This window comes from Temnothorax curvispinosus, unplaced genomic scaffold (assembly GCF_003070985.1).
Source record: "Temnothorax curvispinosus isolate PA1 unplaced genomic scaffold, ASM307098v1 QBEX01001321.1, whole genome shotgun sequence".
NCBI lineage: Eukaryota > Metazoa > Arthropoda > Insecta > Hymenoptera > Formicidae > Temnothorax > Temnothorax curvispinosus.
The window spans coordinates 44,517-65,444 of NW_020211101.1; the positions used below are offsets into that span (position 1 = coordinate 44,517).

Here is a 20,928-nt window from a genome sequence, read left to right on the forward strand (position 1 = left end):
AAATATATAATATGATAACGTAGTTTCAATTGATTGAATAGCAAAAAAGTATTTTTCCTTTCAGAAAAAAAAAAGATTTGAAAGTATATAACTTTGTCAGTCAATAAAGAGATATAGGCTGCATTCCGATATTCACTGTCAGTATTGCAAATCTATATTTTACGTCACGTATACTATAGATTTTCAGTACTGAAAGTTGCTGACAGTGAATATCGGAATGCAGTCATAGATGCAAATTGAATCATATATATTTAATTGCCTGCTCATTATAACATAAAGCCAGATATATATAAAAATGTATAATATATAAGACGATATAACTGTGTGATATCTATATAGAAAATAAATATAAAGTGCAAACACATAGAAATTGTATATTTTTCTATACTTAAATGCAATAGGAAAAAATAATTAAACAAGTATCCTTGCATAGGAATATTATGCATAATTTTTACAAAACATATTTGAGATTCGCGCAATTGAGATATATAATAAAATTAATAACGATTCTATAAATCTTAGGTATATGTTAATACGACATGATCTTTTTAATCATGAAACTTACAAACTAACGGAAAAAGATTCGTATCCTAAATGCCAATAATTTTTCTAATGTAACAACAATACTGAAAATATATGGATAGAAATATATATAATAAATAATAACATAATATACAAGAGCTTTTGTCGCGCATATCGATTTTCAATAATAGATATTATAACAAATACGTTTTACGTTTATTCGAAAACAAATATAATTCTACATGAAAGTAATTAAATTTGATTTAATTGTGGAAAATGGAATTAATGTGTCAATATCTCGAACGATGGAAGGGCAGTGTATAAAAAATTACATCACGATAATTACATCTATCGTCATTTGCATATAGCAAATTTTACAAGTCATACGATTCGTATCATAATTTGGTGTACACGATTAAGTACGATCTTTCGCGTAAGCGGTGTACTAAATACATATAAATATTTAAATAGTGTTCCGACATATTTATATATATATATATATATATATATATATATATATCCAACATGAATTATACATACATATACATATAATATTCTTTATAGTCTGATATTTTAAATAGTAACAATCATGTACATCCATGTGATAAGCGTATGGCATGAGTGAGAGCTTACAGATACAGGAATGTATATCGTATGAGAAATGTGAAGACGATTATTGTTCTGTGACAGTCTGTTTCGCGATGTGTCGTAAACTTTTCACGGTATACTTTCGAGACAACCTTTGATGTGCTGCCAAGCTTGGAGACCCTGTAACAACGAAGAATAATGTTATCGTCAAGAAGCATCGCGAAACACGAATACCGTAGAATATGAAATTTAATATATCGACCTTCCTAGCTAATTTAAATTGCAGAATGCAATAAGCTGCCAAAGTTTCTTTCAGATCAACGACTTTTTGATGCTGGAACCTCTCAATGTCCATCATGGCTTTAATGGAGAACGACCTATACGGTGATTTATTAAAATTATTAAAGTTATCATTGGATATCGATTAAGATGATGTCTAGAAACGTGGTTTTACTTCAAATCTTCATCCACTTGCTTCACAGTTTCGTCGTGGTGCGCAATTCGCTGCTCCAGCTGAAGGATTTTCAATTCGCGAACCTCCTCAGTGTCCACAGAGCCAAATAAACGCGACATCAGACCAGCCTTACCTTGAAAACAAAGTTTTGCATTCCCGAGAGTATATGTAACCAAACCAAATTCAAACGTTATATTTCGGGCACAGTTATTCTAATGCGTATAGCAAAGTCCAAAAGTTTCTGGCCCAAGGATAAATGAAAGATGATAAAATATATAAAACAATTTTCATTTTTTAATATAATTACTTTATTTCAATACATTTTTTTAGAACGATAAATTAATTTTTCTATACCATTAAAAAAAGATATTCTAAATTTTTGTCGTTAAAATAGTTTAACTTAAACGGAAAGATCATTTCTTCATCACCGATAATATTTTTTCCAGAAAAATCAGACTTCAATTTTGAAAAAATAAAGAATAATCTATTGTACAACTAGTGGAAAAAGTGGTCGATTCTGAATGAGTGTGAAGTTGGTCGGTGAACTCGCTTCGCTCGTGCGACCATCACACTCATTTGGGCTCGACCGCTCTTCCCACGAGTTGTTCATACTATTTTTCCTAACAAGAGCGTGAAACAGGCCGCTTTTCGCGCTTGTTTTATAATATTTCATTTCTCCATTAGTTGAGAAATGGCTCCATGTTTCAACGCTTAAAAGCGGCCCATTTCACGCTCACGTTAGGAAAAATTAATTTCGTATTAAAACAAAGAATAATTGTATTAAAAAATAAAAATGGTTATTTTATTGTATAATATCATCTTTTTTACACCTTTTTTATATCCTTAGACTAGAAACTTTTGGATCTTACTACGTACCTTGCATGACTTTGTCTTTCTGTTCAAACGCGGCAGTCAAGGCATCGTGCGCTTCGTCCTTAGCCAATTGCAGAGCTTCTCTGCGTCTAACCACAGCCTGCAACGCTGACGCACCGAACAGCCATTCCTTCAGCTGATCAGCTATGAGCTCTTCCTCCTCGAGCGTGGTATCTATCGTCGCCGCTAACGAGTCCAAGTAGTGTCCCGATTTCTAAGAAAACAAGCTGTAATATGGTGTTTTGCAAACTTAAACTGCATTTCTTTTTTTCTTTTTATTTTATCAAATCGCGTTGCTCTTTCTATTTTTCGACGTTAGCAAATAAAATCGATGTTTCTCGCTTTATCGGCACGATTACAGTGTTACTTTTTATAATAAGAAATACCTGCAGTTCGTCGCCCATTCCTTTCTCTATGGCACTCCATTCGCTGAAGACACGCCCATAATTTGCGTGCAACTTGTACAGACTGTGCTGCTTTTCAACGAGCCGTGCGCGCACTCGCAGGAGATTGCACAAGTTATTCTGCAAAAATAATTATTTGAAGGCACACCGACAACACTTGCATCATAATTAAAATATTATTATTATGGGCGAATAAATTCTCAAAGATCGCTGGTCATTAAAAAATTTATTTTGTTAAAATAAAACATATAATATTACGAAGATAACATTTTAATTCGTTAAGTAAAAAGGAGGCAATAAAAGAGCCAAGCGCAGTAATTCTTGCGCAATATTATATATTCTTAGTCATTACATCATAAGATTAGCGGACGTTTCGACTTTTTTTGGTCATCTTCAGCGCAATTCGTTTATATTTTATCTAATTTGACTGCGTTAAACATCGACACTCTAACGTTTATATTGCACATTAATTACTGCGCTTGGCTCTTATTGCGCCTCCTTTTTACTTATTGATTTATTCAAGCAAGTCTTTATGTACTTTTTAATTTTAATTCGTAGCATACCTGCAGCTCAATTCCATAATTTTTTATAGTTTCGAACCGTTTGTCCGGCTTTCTTAGTCGTACCGCTACGCTAAGTGCTTTTAGTTTCGATTCCGCGATCTGCAAATACCCTATGCAAAAAATAATAAATATGATTATCTAAGATATTTCTTTATCTTTAACTTAATGTTTCTATCATGCGTAAAAAATAAAAATTACCTGTTTCTTTAACACTTTCTCTCCAACCGTCCTTCTGCTGAAGAAATCCCATGAAATGTTCGTCGCGCGAAAGTATAGGATGCGATGCAACTCTTATAAGGAAATTCTGTGCACAGAAATATTTTCTATGACTTTCCTAGTATACAACATTCATCGCACGATACTGCTATAATTGCAAATCGGAAACGTACCTCGAGTCCAGCTCTTCTGCGATCAACGAAGTCGGGATCGAACGTGTCAGTCGTCACTTTCTGCCAAGCGTAGAGAACCTTCTTTTCCGGCAGCGGTGGTAACACGATGTAGGGATACGAAATCTCCAGATAAGCACGAAGCAATTCAAATTCAGTATATCGCCGCCATAACGAGCTTATCCTAGTTAGCGCGTTTTTGAAATCTGGGTCAGTGACTCTGTAAAAGAAAGGAGAAAGAAATCACACATAATAAATAACCGCATGCAATAGTATTTCCTAAATAAAACTCATATCAGTTCGCAATAAACTCTGTTACACGATTCGTATTTTTGATTTTTTACTCACTTAGTTTCAATGAGGTATACCGTGTAGAATTCTCTTAAATTAAGTGCTCTATTCGCTCTCTTCTCAGCCTCCACTATTGAGATCTCCATGTGATCGAGCAGGCAGTCCTGAAATATTTTGACGCTGCATAACAGTCCATCTCGAAACGTTCGCGAGAGTTTGAGAGACACTGCCTTCGTTCTCCATCTGTTTTTCTTATCGTTCGTGCGGAATGTCGCGGTTTTGGTGAAGTACACATTAGTACGCAACAGCTGTGCTCACACAATATACGAGGGTATACGAGGGTATACGAGGGGATCGAGGGGAGAATAGAATACGAGTCACTGACACCAATTGAGAAACGCTGCGCGGTGCTCCGATGATCACTGCGCGACACATATTCGCGAGTTAATTAAAATTAAATCAATTAATCGACGTCTCTAAATTTGTTCAATCCATCGAACGCTCGGCCGGGAGGTGGTCTTTCCGAAATTCCGGAGTCGCGCAACTCGCCGCGGGCGACGAGCGAGGCAGCGCGACTCCGAAAAAGGCGGACTGCGATTGACTGTGACGAGAGAGAGAGAGAGAGAGAGAGAGAGAGAGAGAGAGAGAGAAAGAGAGAGCACGACTTATCGATTTGCCACAGACGAATGCATGTGAAAAAGCGAGCCAAAGCCCTTTACCTCTTTCCGCGTCTCCATAGCGGTCATGTTGGCGTTAGCCTCTCTCTGATAGTTGCCGTTCTGAAAGACCTCTTCCATGGTTTCACGTCGCCGTTTTGCCTGCAACTACCTACGGGCCCAGCCAGCGGTACTCCAATTTAGTCTTTCGCATCACGTCGGGTCGCCCGATGCTTCCGACCTGCTACCACCACTGGTCGTATCGATACTGCTGGATACTGCCGAGTGCCGCGTCGCAGGTCGCAAGGCTGTAAGGCAAGCTGTAACATGCTGCGCACAATCGCGGCAGTCCAACCGAGAACCGGTCTCAGCTACTAATACTGTAATACAGTCACTGTATTACCGTGAGAATACGGTCAAACTTAAAATACATCGAATTGCGAGGAAGGGGTATAGAAATTATGAGCACCGAAAGGCGCCCAACTGACGATTTTGTGATTCATTTACACGGGCGTTTTTCTCAACGATGATTTTACGTGTTAACGTAGTCGAATGAAGTGAAAAAGATCCTACGAAAAAGATACGTTGGCTACGCTGACGCTGACGTTTTTCTCTAGAGACGTCTCCACGTACTCCAAAGAACAGCCAGCGGTTTCTTGTTGCGTTCTTTTGCGTCGCACGCGTTGCATATAGAAGGGGTGAAGAATTAGACGTTATAGTAATAAAATTATTTTTTTATTACATTTTCTGCGTTGCATCATAATTATATTTTCCTTGTTGTTATGCTTATAACAATAGATTGTGATAAATAAGATTAGAACAATCGATGACAGATATTTTTTTACGACTTTAAACATCGCAGTTGCGGGACGTATTTAAAATACATTTCCCTCATACGCATGTCGAACGAAGTGTCGAACACACACACACACATTGCGCGACCGTACAATTCATTTATTCTATATACATGTATATAGAATATAGTAGGTGGGAACGAGAATACACAGCCTTATTTACTAGATGAGCGTGCGTATTTACATAATGAAAGATATTGCGCGGATATAAAACGGCGACGGCGATTATTAAAGTGCATATAATATAGATGGAAAGCTATTTACATGTCGATTTTTCGACAAATAATAAAACAAATTACAAAATCATCGTGGAACATATCTGCAGAAAGGTCAAACAATATCCTTCGGTTTGTCACCTTGCGTCGGTTTTCGGGGGAGAATAACAACCAGAAGTGCAGACACTGTAAAATAAGCAGAAATGTTTAAGAAACATTTTTATACATACGTAAAAAGTTATATTCAATGTAGAGATAAAGATGTAATTTAATATGCATTTAATATATACAATTAATGTTGTTTTTACCTAAAGAGGCTGAGCCGATCATAACGAATGGTCCTAAACACGATAGATTAAATAAAACGGGAAATAGTAAATTGCCGATTACTGCGCCAATTCTTCCCATCATCATAGTTGTGCTAACCGCCATAGTTCTAGAATAAGAAAACATATTGATATTAGATAGATCGATAATAGGGTAAACAATAAAATATAATGTAATATCCCAGACAGAAATGATTGGTCGAATCGACGTTTGTTTTTATATAATGTTATGTTAATCGGAGCAATATTGCAAATATTTTTGCGAGATTTCTCTTGTCTTTTGGCTAATTCTATATCAAATCAGTACAAAATCGGGAAGTACACAATACATTTATGTATTTGATGCCGAATTTGTCGAAAAATAGAAATCTTATAGAAATATTCGTAATTACTCAATTAACATATATCATGATGAGGTCAAAGATGACCAAAATATCAATCAATATTCGATATCGACCATTCATCGACACATCGACGTCAAGTTGATGTCGATTCGACTAATCATTTCTACCTGAAACAATGATATGTAATTAAGAATAAATTTCCGTACCTTAGATATGTAGGAAAATTATCAACAATAACATTGATGACAGTCGCACCGCCTATACTCGTCATAGCGACAAACACCGAGGACAATCCGAGGATACCGTTAGTATCTTCAGCCCAATACAGTGAAGCGCAACAAGCAGCAGCGACGACGAAACAAATCGCTGCACAGAAATCAAATAATTATAACAATTACAGATAATAGTGTATAAATAATTATAATAAAATTAATAATGAAATTATATAATAAAATATAGGATAATTATAATAAAATTATAGTATTGTGTAATATTGTTCAATATTATTATTCGCAATGTATTTTATAAATAAAGTCGATATTTCTTCACTCTACCAAATTACTTCATCGTCTTACCCATTAGCTTCCTTTTTCCTACAACAGTAATCAAAGAACCAGCTATAGTATAACCGATAACGCTCGTCACAGCAATGACGATCGAATTGATGAAGACTCTAGAATTCAGCTCCGCCTAAAATTGACGTGCATGTCACTTCCAGGATTTATATTTTGTTTCCTGCGTTGCGATCAAAATTTACGAATTAGCTGACTTACCGGAACGCATATCGTTGTAGAGTTATGCATCATCTCGTTGATATACTGCGTAGAATTATAATGTGACTTTTCCTGGCCTAGCATGTAACAGAATGTAGGCTGCAAACCCGACACCTGACTGTCGTCCTTCATGAGAGTACTTTTGTAACTCTCGATCATCGCGAACAGCTGCGGCAGCCAAAGCCGGAGTGAGTTTGACCTGCAATCGACATTAATTGAACTCTCGAAGCTTCATTTATTTTGGTGACTCCATTTTTTTTAAATTAAAATTGAAGACAGAAAAGGGAAAAGAAAGGTTGGTTAAACTGACCCTATCGTTGCTCCAAGTTGTACCATCGATATAAGTATCAATCTGAAGATATTGGATCGCAAAAAAAGTGGCTTTATTCTCTTCCAACAGTTTTTCAGCTTGTCCTGTATACGTTCCCCGCATGATTCAACTGAATATTCATTTTCCAGACTCTTTATCTATCAATTAATAATAAAACAACCGTATTATTATTATTACCACATTAACTGTTCCTTCCGTTCTACAGCCGCTCGATTTATCAAATTCTCATTTCTTACAATTTTATTACGCGTTCTTTTACATATATATGTTTTAGTTTAGGTTTCGTTTATGCCTTACTTGTTTTATGCTTTGTTCTACACTTTTATCTTTGCGTTCTGTTTACCGTGTCCAACTTTTTATTCTGTTTATTTTATGTTCCGAATAACATATCTTTTTTTATATAAATAGGCATTAGCCTTATCTTTTATATGTACACCTTTCATACTTATTGTATTGATTTATCTTGTTACTAATCAATTTTGTATATATATATAAAGTTATTAAAATTATTAAAGTTAATGCAATAAAACAAATAATGTATTTAAATAAATATAATAATTTTGTAATCACGCTGTACGCAGCTATCGTGCGTATTTTAAAACATTGTCGAAATGACTCGATAAGGCATCATGTTTTTACAATTGAATTTTATTTGCGCGACTTAATTGAAAGTTATTTGTGTTAACAGATCAAGCAATTTAATCTACAACAGTTGTAGATTAAAATCTTAATTATTTCAAATAAATATATTGCTTATTATCTTTGAATATAATATCGTCATTTATACACATATTACCGGGTACGTGTCAGGATCCTTTCCAGTGTTGAGCGAGTAGATTTTCTTGAAGACACTCAATGCCTCGTCGTGCCGACCCTTCAGAATAAGGAAACGCGGACTCTCTGGGAAAGCGAAAAGAGCGATGCACGCTAGGAACTCGGGTAGTGAACAAATGGCTAAGAACACTCTCCAGGAATTTATCTCGATCTTTGTTTCGCTTAAAAATGTGATGTACCACTTTTGAGGTATTATAAGCCATGCTATACCTGCAAGTTAAAAAGTAAAAATCAAATTTAACTGTATTCAAGTTTATTTGCCATAAAATGTGTATGTAATGTATGTATCTGAATAAAATAAAATATTGCGCGCTCTCTTTTCCACGCTTTTATTTTAAATCTCTAAATCAACTTTAACTCTTCTTGTTCCCAGCGAGTTTCACACAATGCAGCAATATGTATATTGCACAATTGCATTGCACGCATTACCGGCTTAAAAATCGGCGCTTTATAATTTAACCCCCCGTCGATCTGTAGATAAGATTGTGTCAAGGCTGCACTTACATGGCAGGGAAATGTTTCCGAGTGAGAAGAACACGCCAAGCCACATGTACGACCTCGATCGATGTGCCTCATTGTGTATTTCCGCCAAGTACGACATAAGCGCTGCGTACGGGCCAGATATGCTGCAATTTGTCGATCGCGATGTCAACTCTTATATACGTAATATTTATATATAATAAAATATTCAAAAAAATATTCAGTGATGTCATACCGCACCGACTGGCAATTCTCACTTACATCATGCCGTCAAAAAATTTGAACGTTATTAAAAGCCAAGATCTGTGCGAGAAACACGTTGCCACGCTTAGTAGACCGGTAAGCAGGTAACCGTAGAACATTATTTTCTTACGGCCGAACATGTCGGTCACGTAACCCCAGAAAAACACCGTACAGATCATTCCTGAAAACAAACCAACCGGTCAGCCGATTCTACCTTCATACCTGGATTTTCCCACCAGGACTTGCGATATTAAAATAAAAAAGGATGAGAAACAGTATGCTGCCAAAATAAATCGTTTGCGTTCTGAATTAATTTTGTTCCTGCATTTGCGATATGTCATGAATTTACGATAAGATCAATGCTGCATTATTCGACAGATACGCGCCTAGGGGCCTCCTAGCTAGATTGTGAAAATTAAAGGATTTTAGCCGAAATTATCAAAGATAAGAACGCCTACTTTCTGTGTCGCGAGAAATCAACTCTAGTCAGAATCGAGGGACAAAATGAAAATTTACATAATGCAAATGTAACTGTTCTTTCCTTGTTGGTTTTTTATCCAACCTTTACCTTTAAGCGTGATACTAAATTAATATTTAAACTGTTTTCTATATTTTTTGGTTTCTTGAAAATCCAAACTAAATATTTGAATATCCTGTTTTTTTTTCTTTAGTGACTATAGTCGTGCAAATAAGAACCTGTACAATTTTTTGATAAAATATAAAAATATAGTTATGTTTACTTTATTAAAAATAATTCATAAACTTTATTGCGTGTTTAATAAACTTATCGTAATGAAAAGTAACGTTATCTTACTATTAGTTTTAAATTAACAAGACACATAATGATGGAAAATTGCAAATGTCTATAATTGATTCAAAGTTATTTCAATGCCATTGCGAGGAGAGCCCCGTGATGGCTGTACCTTATAATGGGTCTCTATATAGAGACTATAGATTAATCTGCCACTAGTTGCTCGCGGAGACCGAAAGCGATCGTTGAAAACGGCCGGCCGAAATATAATCGGTCGGTCGGAATTCGCATGCGACAAAAAATAAAATGATACGGTATTTACCGTGAGTTCGCGTTTGCTCTCACTATTGCCTACAACGAACCGGTAGTGTACACCGCACGATAATCATAGAGACTCTAAGTGTGCCAAGCTCTAGGCGCTCCAGGGCTCTCATTGAGCTCTCTGGCACCTGTAATAAAGCGTTGTTATGCAATTGTTAGACAGATCGAGATACTACCTACGAACGCCATCGAATTCAGCAGCCCCTTGTCGAACATCGTCAGCTGGAGATCACATTCGGCGGATGGTAGCACGTAGGACATCGCCGACGACGAGAAGATACTGGAGAAACTGGCCGGCAGTACCGCCAGCAGTAGCAAATAATTAAATTTTCCATATCCTGGTACGCAGATAAAAATATTTTAATGTGTGTATTAAATCAGTTCTGTTTTCAATGTATCACATTCTCTATTAACATGTTCAACGTCGTGAGGGCCATCACCGTGGATATATTGATATGTCGCACTGTCATGGAACGAATAATATTTAGACAGTCACGTGCACATGTAGTGTGTCAGCAGAAATTCAATCAGACTTTTGTTTTTATTTATTATAAATATTTGTTAAAAAGTTAGTTAAGCATACATCACTACTGTTCTTCTTGAAGACAAAATAGAATGACAATATTAAACAAATTATTCCATGTGGCGATAAACGTGTGTTAAATAAGTAATACGAGACTTATAAACATAACACAATAATAATTTGTATATATTATTTATTTTTATTTACCTGCTGATACAATTGCCCGTTCAAAGTCTGCGGGACCTGAATCCTCAGACCTTACTTCCTCACCTAGAAGCGAAAACAGCGATTAGTTATAAATCCCGATAACATAGTTGCTTTAGAGTTACATAATTAAAACTGAATTAATACCTGATATACAACGCATACGTCTGTATCTATACGATCTATACGTCGTAAGTAAATCAAGAAAGCGTCTAAAAACCATTTCTCTGACCTATCGTCAAACACGGCTACATTTGCACTAACTACGCACGTATAATCGATGTTCGTTGTACGAACTTATTGCGAGAAACAGTCAATATTGCCACGACGCTTGAGAAATGCCGTTAATGTTACCAAAACAGAATATATATACTATCTTCGCAGATGTGTCAGTTTTATTCAGCACTATATACAACGATAATATCACTATACAACTTATTTTTATTTACAAATGCGTTGTCACTATAATTTATAAATACGTAATTAACTGTAATTAACTGTAAAAGATAGATATCTCATAGAACACGTCAAGTAATTGTATTTTCTATACTTTACACCGTAACTGCGCGAAATACTTGATATAATTAAATTTGTATTTTTTAAAGTCGTTATGCAACTGCAAGTTGCACAGATAATGTAAACACAGATCTTCTTCAGCAACACGCGAAAAGATACGATGCGAGAGATAATTATGATAATCGTTTCGCGTGAGACTACACTAATTTCATAAAACTTGCTTTGCAGGAAACGTCACAAGTTTAGTATAAAATGCTAATGCAATTTGTTAGACACACTTTAAATTTGCATGATAATTCGTATAATTGCGATGCCATTATTTTGAAGTTGAGAATTATGCACGGATCGGAAAGACCGAAAGATAACGTCAAGCAACGAATACGGATCGTACCCGACTAACGATTTATTGACAATGTTCGTTCTAATATGCTGTCCAAAATATTCACACAAGAATTATCTGAAGTGTATGTTTACAAGCGTTCTCAAACTCAGCGAATTTTTCGATACCTTATTGGTGAAATTAATTGAAGACTGCAGATTCCCTTTGAGTTTACTTAATTGCATAAAAAAATGCTTTCTCAAAAAATATGATAAAATAAAATTTTAAGTTTTTTGAGATATTTATTTGTGTAATTAATAATAAATTGCGAGTTATAGAGCTATAATGTTTTAATCAATAATATAATTTAACAAGCTCGTTAAAGCACCTTTCTGTAGTATCCAAATAATGATGAAACAATGCACTTGCATTTGAGATAATCTAACGCGGTGATGCAACATACACATTCCTTTATTATCATTTAGGTATTGCTTAAACGCATGACGGTATGTTAAACACGCGACAAATCAACGCTAAGTTTATGTTTTTTTTTTATCACTTGGATTTGTTTAAGCTAAACATTTTCATCTGTCTCGCGCCAAGACACATGAAATATACGTGTATTTAACTGTACTAAAATTTCGCGAATATTTTTAAATATTTATGTGTGTGATTTGACATTTTGACATTTTGACATTTTTGACATTTTCAATGATGCAAATGTTAATGCGTGTGAAATACCTTCATATTGTGCTGAAATATAGAATAAAAGAGAAGCAAAATTGAAGTAGAAAGAGATTTAAAAAATAGAAAATGAAAAAATGGAAAGAGAAACCGTTAATCATACCAGGCATATTAGATTCATTTTACGTAGCAATTCTATTTCTCTCGACCTGTTCTTTATAAATGCTAATTTCTTAGAAGATAAAAAAGTGGAACATTTGTAAACCACGCCTATAACGCTAAACATTACAATCAATTACAGCCAGCAAGCCTACTTTAATAATTTTTAATGTGTGCATTATACAATTCCTAATGTTTTATTTTTTTGTATTCTATACATACATATGAAAGAGAAAGAGAGACAAAGGCTTACAGAAGTTAAGCTTACATTGCGCTGTTTGCAACTAGAAATTTGCATTCTGTAAAGTATTATAATTAAATTCTAAACGCGTTTGCTTACATAACGTAAAACAGACATTAACGATAATGAACAGCGTTCAAAACTGTAAGGCAATTGTATGTATGATTTTTGATCATATATGTATTGTATGTAATTTAGTATATAATTAAATAATTATTTAAAATAATTTTGTAATTTTATGATAATTTAGTAACAACTTTTAATAATTTGTAATATTTTTATTTATTTTATTTATTCTGCTAATATTTCTTGTTTTCTTCTGTTCAAAATAATTAAAATATTTGTAAATTTTGAAAAAGTGAAAATCAAACGGCCATTTTTCCAATAAAACAAAGAATGTTGGTTTAAACAAAGAAAAATTGATTTGTTATAATAATATAAATACTTGTATTTGTTATAATATCTCTAATTCAATTATTTTAAAAATTATCGTTAGTTATAATGATAATATTGTAGAAGTTGCAAAAAAAGACATGGGATGACATTTTGATTTTGCTTTGATAAAAACATTATAATATATTAATCCTTTTAATAAAACAACTCAATAGTAAAAATGTCTTATTTAAAAAAAATGCAATGCACTTTTGTGTAATTAATCTTCTCTGCAGTTTAAATTACTGAATAAACAAAGATTGAGTAATTTGTTTGTAAATATTTGACATATCATTCATCACGGCACTGCAGCCAATACATAATTTGATTCTAATTTAATTTAATTGATTATAATTTTGATTATTTATCTTAATTTTCTCATATATGTATATGATAATACGTACGATATAATGACATATGTAGCTTTTATATATGTATATTGTATATATTTATATATACTGCAAAAATTTTCAAAATTTATTTAAAGATAAAAGCTCAATTTTTTGTAAAAACTATACTAAACATAATTTTACGTAAATATGGAAATAAATATTAATACAAGCATGTAATTCTTACTTCGACATTATGCATATTATCGTATATTAAGCGATCGTGATTAATGGATTACATTTGATCGATTTCCGATCAACTGTTCCACATTTACACACAGTTGAAGAAATATTGTGAGATATTGACGCAGAAGGTCATTACGTATTACATATACTTGTATTTATGATTCGCTAACTTGCATTCGCAAATTTTTTTTCAAACAACAGACAGTTAAGCGATATAATTATATACGCAGTTAAAGAAATCGAGAAACTTTTGTAATAAAATAGATATCCAAACAAGAAAATGGTACAAAATGCAGAGAAATATGTTTGTAAGTGGTTCACTTACAAACTACAAAATTATTAATATAATAAGTAGAATAATTAAATTTTATAAAAATCAATCTTTGTTCTCTCCACAAATTGTGAATTCAATTAATTTATAATTTATAAGAGAATTAGGTACAACTGTGAATTCCGTAAAAGAAAAATTGTTTTAAAACCATACATGCAAATGTTTTTAAATTTAATATACGATACTCTGATATCTTGTCAAACAATATTTATCGAGTGACTCATTTAGGCATTATTTAATAACAATAAATAATATTAATGAAAAGAGAAACTTACCGTCCGCCACGTCACGTCAATAAATATACGCGCGATGAATTTAATATAAAAATAAAAATATTTTACTATTAAATGTATGATGTATTTAATATTAAATGAAAGATAATGTTAGACATAGGTAGTAATAAATAAAGATATGCTAAATTAAAGACACCATTTTTTGGCACCTTGCTAAAAGTTTGAATATGCTGTGTAATAAATACAAATATATTTATATACACTCATTAGAAAAATTGAGAGTCGCTTCCATTCTCAGTATGCCATCACATGTGCGCGCATTTTCAATGGTATCTTCCGTAATTAAAGTACATATATAGACAGATTTCTCTGCAATTGTCGTATCATCGTGTTGTCGTGTTGCTGCGGTAATCTGATCAAAAGAAGGGCCTACGTATATTACTAGACAAAAATATCTCAGTTTTTCTGGCATTTGAGTGTACGTATATATGTGTACATTTTTTATACAGTGTATTCAAACTTATACATATTTTTTTCTTATAATATTATATATTTCTTATAATCTACAGATATTTGATAATAATATCACACAAAAACATTTCTAGAAGATTATCTAAGAGTTCAAAAATACAAAAATAAATAATGAAACTTGCAAAAATCTCATGATGGAGAGTTGGCGGTAACTTGCCTTTAGGTTTCATTAAAGATATCTTTTTCTATCGTCGTCGAAGGATTTCGAGAGTGAGATACGCAGGGATCGGGAACGCAGTAAAATAAATTCGCGATGCACCAGCAGCAACTCTTAATCGGCGATCCTAGCGTCGTCGTCGCGCGTGCACCACCCTAAAGAGGGATGTTTCTTCAGTTGCACATGCACAGTGGTGAGCGACAATTGTTAAACTGATTTCGCTCGTTGGATTCGCTACAAAAGTATCGTCGAGACGAAAGAAGTGCGAAGAAGACGGTGACGATGCCGACGACGACAGGCGTCCATCGCGTTACGCGGTGGGGCGAAACAGGTTCCTAAACGAACCTATATAATTTTCTCGCGTATCAACGAGAAAAAGCCATCTCCCACATCCACACCCACGCGAGAACACGTGAATATATATATATCATTCCGCGCTCATTAGATATATAAGAAAAACTCTACGGTGTTTCTTTTCAAACGCTCGCAAGTGGTCTGCCAGATAGCGCGGCGGCACATTTGTTTGGTCCGCAAAATTTGCACGGACTGCATTCCACGGACTTGCACATTTATAATAGCCTCATTTTTGCGCAAAGGTCCTGCACGATATAAAAAAGATAGTTGAGAAATTCGAATGTCGTCGAGGCATGTTGTTTGTCTCTTTCTGACGCAGGTAGAACGCACACTCGCGTGTCGCATGGAATTTTTGCATTAACCGAATCGAGATTAAAATCAGGATTCTACTCAAAAATTAATGCCTAATGCATACTGATTTGACCGCCGCGCATAGTTTACCAGTTCGGATCATATGCTATACTCGGTCTAGAACCGCGAGATTTTTTGGACAGAATGACATTTTGATGGAATGCAATCGCCGATCAAAAAAGATCAATGTATATCGAAATTCAGAACCCTTTTTAGACGATGATTATAATGACATACATATGGGGGAAAAATAACAAATAGTATAATAAGATGTCAGATCTCATCCTATAATACGTACGTTCCATTTTCGTCGGTATCTTTCCGCTCGGAATTGTTCCATTATCGGATCTCTTCGCAAATTCACCTTTCCCGAGCGCCATCGTAGGAACAATGCCAAAATCGGTATCGGGCCTTATGTTTTGTACATCGCAGGTGTCCTGTATTATCACGATTCAGTAAACAAAAGCGATGATAACGAGACTGTATATATTTTTACGAGCTCATCCGCGATTTTCAATCGCAAATATCGACAACAAAAATGCATGGATTATTGCAGCTTCTGCCCAACTTCCGTAAAAGCCACAAAGTGACCATGCATTATCACGTAAACCGGCCCGTCAGGCGAACGAATTGCATATTGCTGATCGAATGTAGCAGACAATCTGTTTAGTATGTAAATTATTCCAGTGTACGATGCGAAGTGAAATTCCAAATTCCTTAGCACATAAAGTCGTTACTCACTGTTTGTCTTATGGTGCTTCGGGGGTCGCAAATTACGATCTATCTTATCTTTATGTGCGGGCGCGTGATAACTTCTCAATCTTAATTGACGACACGCGGCTTTCGGAAGACTACCGTGAGTCAAGACATGACGAATCTGTAAATTCGTCGATGTCAAAGAATTTACGTTTACCTGGAAGTAGGCTTTGTGAGAAAGATAATAATGCATTGCATTATTAATTATTCTGCAAATAAATGCTACAGGCGCCTATACTATACTTATCGCGGACACGTAAATGTAAATAAGTAATTATATAATGTATTTAGTCGTTGCGTATGTTAGGTGTTTCGTATATCAAAAGTTTGAGTTTTGTTTTAAATCTCTTTTGATAAGATTATAAAATTATATTCTTCTACAAAGACACATTTCAGTTTCTACAACATGTATGATTTCTTTTTAAGTTACGTTAATTTGTGAAAATGTGGGAAATTGGAGAAAAAAAGTTCATATAGCATTGCAATATGCACATACGATATGCAAATAGATAATTATGTAATGTAAATATAATTATACGTGCAAGTATATTTGCAAAGATAAACTAGCACTAATAAAACACGCGAATGGTGATTTGTAGAGAAAGATAAAATAGAATGGGCGGCTTTAACGCGTCGCTTGACTTTAATTACGTTTGACCTTCCGCTTTTAAGCCGATTAACCGATGATCATGTTACGAAATGGCGATCTCGGCCAACGATAGAAAAAGCGGGCCATGCGCTCTTTTCTTCATACAGAATCATATTGGATACAAAATTACAGCATTATTCTGACGAAACTATTAACATGGATTACCTTATACTATATGAATTATTTACAAGGCAGGAAGTGTACGTTATAGTGTATTAACTTATGATAACATATGCAGTACCTTTTTTTGTCATCTACGGAAAAATCGAACTTGTCAGCTCTGTGTTAGTTCACTAATGTACAGGCACAAATTTGCATTTTTAATTTGCTTTTGATTAATTAATATAGCTAACGGACATTAGATAATAATATCGCGGCATTAAAGCTGCTGCAATTGCTTGAAGGGAGTGTCATTTCCTTTGGTTACTTCAATGAGAATCACGATGACTACACAATTGGAATTTGTGTACTTTTGTAAAAAAAATTTGCTGGTTAAAGTTTTTGTATGTTAAGTATATAAAAAATCAACACATTCATGTGTAAAAACACATGCTACGTTAACTGAATTTAACAAATATAAAATGTAAAGTTATTAAAATAATTAAAAAAAATATTTCGGTATAGTTAAACGGCCTGACTGGCAAGTTTTATTAAGTATATCACAACGACGTTTCGACCACTATTTTGGGTCCTTTTCAAGTTATTTTAACAATGCTGGAATGAAAGAATGAAAGAATATATAAGAAATTTAAAAATTAAAAATTAAACAACAATACGCGTTGAACAGATTTACGAGAATATCGGTAAATAGGACTTACATGGATCATTGTGCGTCAATCATATAAAATTCGTGGCAGGTCGGAAAAATACGACGGTCTCATGTGAAGGCCGAAAAACTAATGATACATTATCGCAAAATACAGTAAACATAGAAGGAGAACTTAAAGTGATACATTATCGCAAAATACAGTAAACATAGAAGGAGAACTTAAAGTGAAGAAATTATTCGATCATAGACCAATGGCAGGTTTTCAGTGTCTTTCTGTGAGTTGATTGCCTCTTTATGTTTTTTAATGAATAGCATTTCAGAAATTTCACGTTTTTTTAAATTTTGTTCTTTGTGTAAGATTGTAACATCCTGCCATTTGAAATTATGGTCGGAGTCTGTTCTATGCCTACTGACGACCGAATGTTGGTTGGGGGGTTTTTTGATATCTGCGCGATGCTCTTTTATACGCGTTTCTAAATGTCGCTTCGTTTGTCCGATATAGCATGCATTGCAATCAGAGCAGTCAAGTTTATAAACGACATCAGTGCATCTCTTGATCTCCAATTTATCCTTCCCTTTCCTGATTAAGTGTATCCATTTTCTTAGGGACCGTATATAAGGTGTTCAAACCGTAATTTTTGAACGTACGGCGTAATCCCTCACTAAAAGTTTTTACGTAGGGGATGGGAACGTAATTTTTCAGATCAAGAGTAAATGCACTGCTTTCGTTGCTAGCGCTATCCTCATTATTCGATCGTTTGTTAATTTCTGAAATTCTTGTTTGAATGTGTTTGTTCACCAACAGGTCGGGAAAACAGTTATTTGACAATATAGTTTTCACTAACTTGATGTTCTCATCGTGAAATTGTTCATCCGACAATAGTATGGCCTGGTCAACCAAATTAATGACCGTGTTAATCTTGTATTTCAAAGGATGACTGGAGAAAAAATTAATATACCGGCCAGAGAACGTTGGTTTTCGATACCAGTTGGTGAACAAACAGTTGCCGTGTCTAAAAACAGACGTGTTTAAAAAATTCAGGGTGTTGTTCTTCTCAAGTTCATACGTGAATTTGAGACGTGGATGATAGTTGTTAAACGTACGGACAACCTCATTAAGTTTCGATTGCGGAATGCACATGAAAATGTCATCGACGTAACGAAGAAAAATAAAACAGACTCCGACCATAATTTCAAATGGCAGGATGTTACAATTTTACACAAAGAACAAAATTTAAAAAAACGTGAAATTTCTGAAATGCTATTCATTAAAAAACATAAAGAGGCAATCAACTCACAGAAAGACACTGAAAACCTGCCATTGGTCTATGATCGAATAATTTCTTCACTTTAAGTTCTCCTTCTATGTTTACTGTATTTTGCGATAATGTATCACTTTAAGTTCTCCTTCTATGTTTACTGTATTTTGCGATAATGTATCATTAGTTTTTCGGCCTTCACATGAGACCGTCGTATTTTTCCGACCTGCCACGAATTTTATATGATTGACGCACAATGATCCATGTAAGTCCTATTTACCGATATTCTCGTAAATCTGTTCAACGCGTATTGTTGTTTAATTTTTAATTTTTAAATTTCTTATATATTCTTTCATTCTTTCATTCCAGCATTGTTAAAATAACTTGAAAAGGACCCAAAATAGTGGTCGAAACGTCGTTGTGATATACTTAATAAAACTTGCCAGTCAGGCCGTTTAACTATACCGAATTATTTCATCACTGGCGAATAATTTTTATTGAATAAAAAAAATATGCTAAAGAGTAACACAATTTGCACGTATTTTATTATTAAATGCGTTAAAATTTACAGAAAAGAAGTGTTGATTTTATTCTATGACAGGAGTGGGGCTGACTATACTTACTTATTATCATTCTTCGTGTGATTTCGATGTGGCCTCAAAACGTCTCGACGTGTTTCATTGTCTTGTTATGCTGTGTTATTAATATAGAAGTACCAGAACTATTTTATCTACTTTATCTTGTCATGCACGTATATTTTAACTGTTACTATGATAGGTGCGTTCGGGGAGTGCGCTATCAGCGCTATTGTGTTATTTTATCTTTACTGTTTATTAGATGTAAAACAAGGATAGAATGATACAACAGTGCTGATAGCGCGCTTCTCGGACGCAGCCTATATGTTAATTAAACTATTATGTTGTTTGGGGTAAGTTATTGTTAGAGTTTAAATCCTTCACCTAAAATTGTATTTCAAAATATTATCTTGAAATAAAGTATATCAATATATGTATGTAATTATATTAATAAGTATTTAATATATATATAATTTATAAATCCCCAACACCTTCTATATAATTCATATTAATAAAATATCTATAACATTTCTAGAATTTCTAAAAATAAAATTTTTGTATACTTATTACTATTTAACAAAATAAAATGTTATGTTAATATAAACCTTTATTAAAAAATATAAAATTTAATAAATAAATATAGTGTAATTTTTACATATTATAACAATCAAAAGTTCGAGTTATAACATTTGTAAAATATAAAAACATTTCTTACATGTAATTTCATCAGAAAAGTTACGTTAATTGTACACACAATTAACTTCAAATTACAATCAAAATTACATGTCTCTTTTGTTAAAATATTAACATTGGTATCAGTGTTATTATTTAACAGATCCAAAAAATTGAGTGGACCATTTGGGATACGTGATTTATGATAAATTTAACACAAATTTTTCAACTGTGTAATATCATTTAATGCGGGTCATTATACGCCGTATAGTTTATTGTCGACCACGAATACTGGTTATCGCATCGAGACGAAAAATATAGCAATCGAGCAGCAGTTATTTGAATAGTTATTTATCTGTTATTAACAAAGTTTATAAGAAATAATACTTTTCATTAAAAGTAATTTACCAGATAAACCGTTCTCGGTAG

General features: G+C 33.8%; 2 protein-coding genes across 5 annotated transcripts; both read right to left on the reverse strand.

The window, feature by feature from the left end:
* Positions 1-471: 471 nt before the first annotated feature.
* On the reverse strand, positions 472-5,047 carry LOC112462291 (sorting nexin-4-like). The gene is made up of 10 exons (XM_025027994.1): positions 4,801-5,047; positions 4,139-4,245; positions 3,794-4,010; positions 3,603-3,708; positions 3,405-3,514; positions 2,824-2,961; positions 2,441-2,651; positions 1,565-1,697; positions 1,373-1,487; positions 472-1,290 (listed from the first exon to the last, which is right to left on the reverse strand). Exons 1-10 carry the CDS (start codon positions 4,876-4,878, stop codon positions 1,240-1,242), a joined length of 1,266 nt encoding a protein of 421 aa, XP_024883762.1. The 5' UTR covers positions 4,879-5,047; the 3' UTR covers positions 472-1,239.
* Positions 5,048-5,814: 767 nt separating this feature from the next.
* LOC112462298 (synaptic vesicle glycoprotein 2B-like) lies at positions 5,815-16,428 on the reverse strand. 4 transcript variants are annotated; one of them, XM_025028007.1, is made up of 12 exons: positions 16,118-16,428; positions 10,940-11,002; positions 10,386-10,547; positions 9,156-9,318; positions 8,919-9,040; positions 8,377-8,624; positions 7,560-7,717; positions 7,250-7,448; positions 7,052-7,166; positions 6,683-6,842; positions 6,115-6,242; positions 5,815-5,992 (listed from the first exon to the last, which is right to left on the reverse strand). In XM_025028007.1, the coding sequence occupies exons 1-12, from the start codon at positions 16,197-16,199 to the stop codon at positions 5,922-5,924; spliced, it is 1,671 nt and encodes a 556-aa protein (XP_024883775.1). In that variant the 5' UTR covers positions 16,200-16,428; the 3' UTR covers positions 5,815-5,921. The 4 variants fall into 4 exon arrangements, with proteins under 4 accessions (XP_024883775.1, XP_024883788.1, XP_024883782.1 ...); XM_025028020.1 differs by lacking the exon at positions 16,118-16,428 and adding an exon at positions 15,115-15,344; XM_025028014.1 differs by lacking the exon at positions 16,118-16,428 and adding an exon at positions 11,084-12,006.
* Positions 16,429-20,928: the final 4,500 nt, after the last annotated feature.

Coding starts and splice junctions, on each gene's coding strand:
- LOC112462291 (XM_025027994.1), bottom strand. CDS start 4,878: ATGGAAGAGGTCTTTCAGAACGGCAACTATCAGAGAGAGGCTAACGCC. Junction 4,011..4,138: donor GTATACCTCATTGAAACTAA/GTGAGTAAAAAA, acceptor TTTCTTTTACAG/AGTCACTGACCCAGATTTCA. Junction 3,515..3,602: donor AGAAAGTGTTAAAGAAACAG/GTAATTTTTATT, acceptor TTTTTTGCATAG/GGTATTTGCAGATCGCGGAA.
- LOC112462298 (XM_025028007.1), bottom strand. CDS start 16,199: ATGGCGCTCGGGAAAGGTGAATTTGCGAAGAGATCCGATAATGGAACA. Junction 11,003..16,117: donor GATACCGACGAAAATGGAAC/GTACGTATTATA, acceptor TTTCGCTTCTAG/GTGAGGAAGTAAGGTCTGAG. Junction 7,449..7,559: donor CAACTTGGAGCAACGATAGG/GTCAGTTTAACC, acceptor TGTCGATTGCAG/GTCAAACTCACTCCGGCTTT.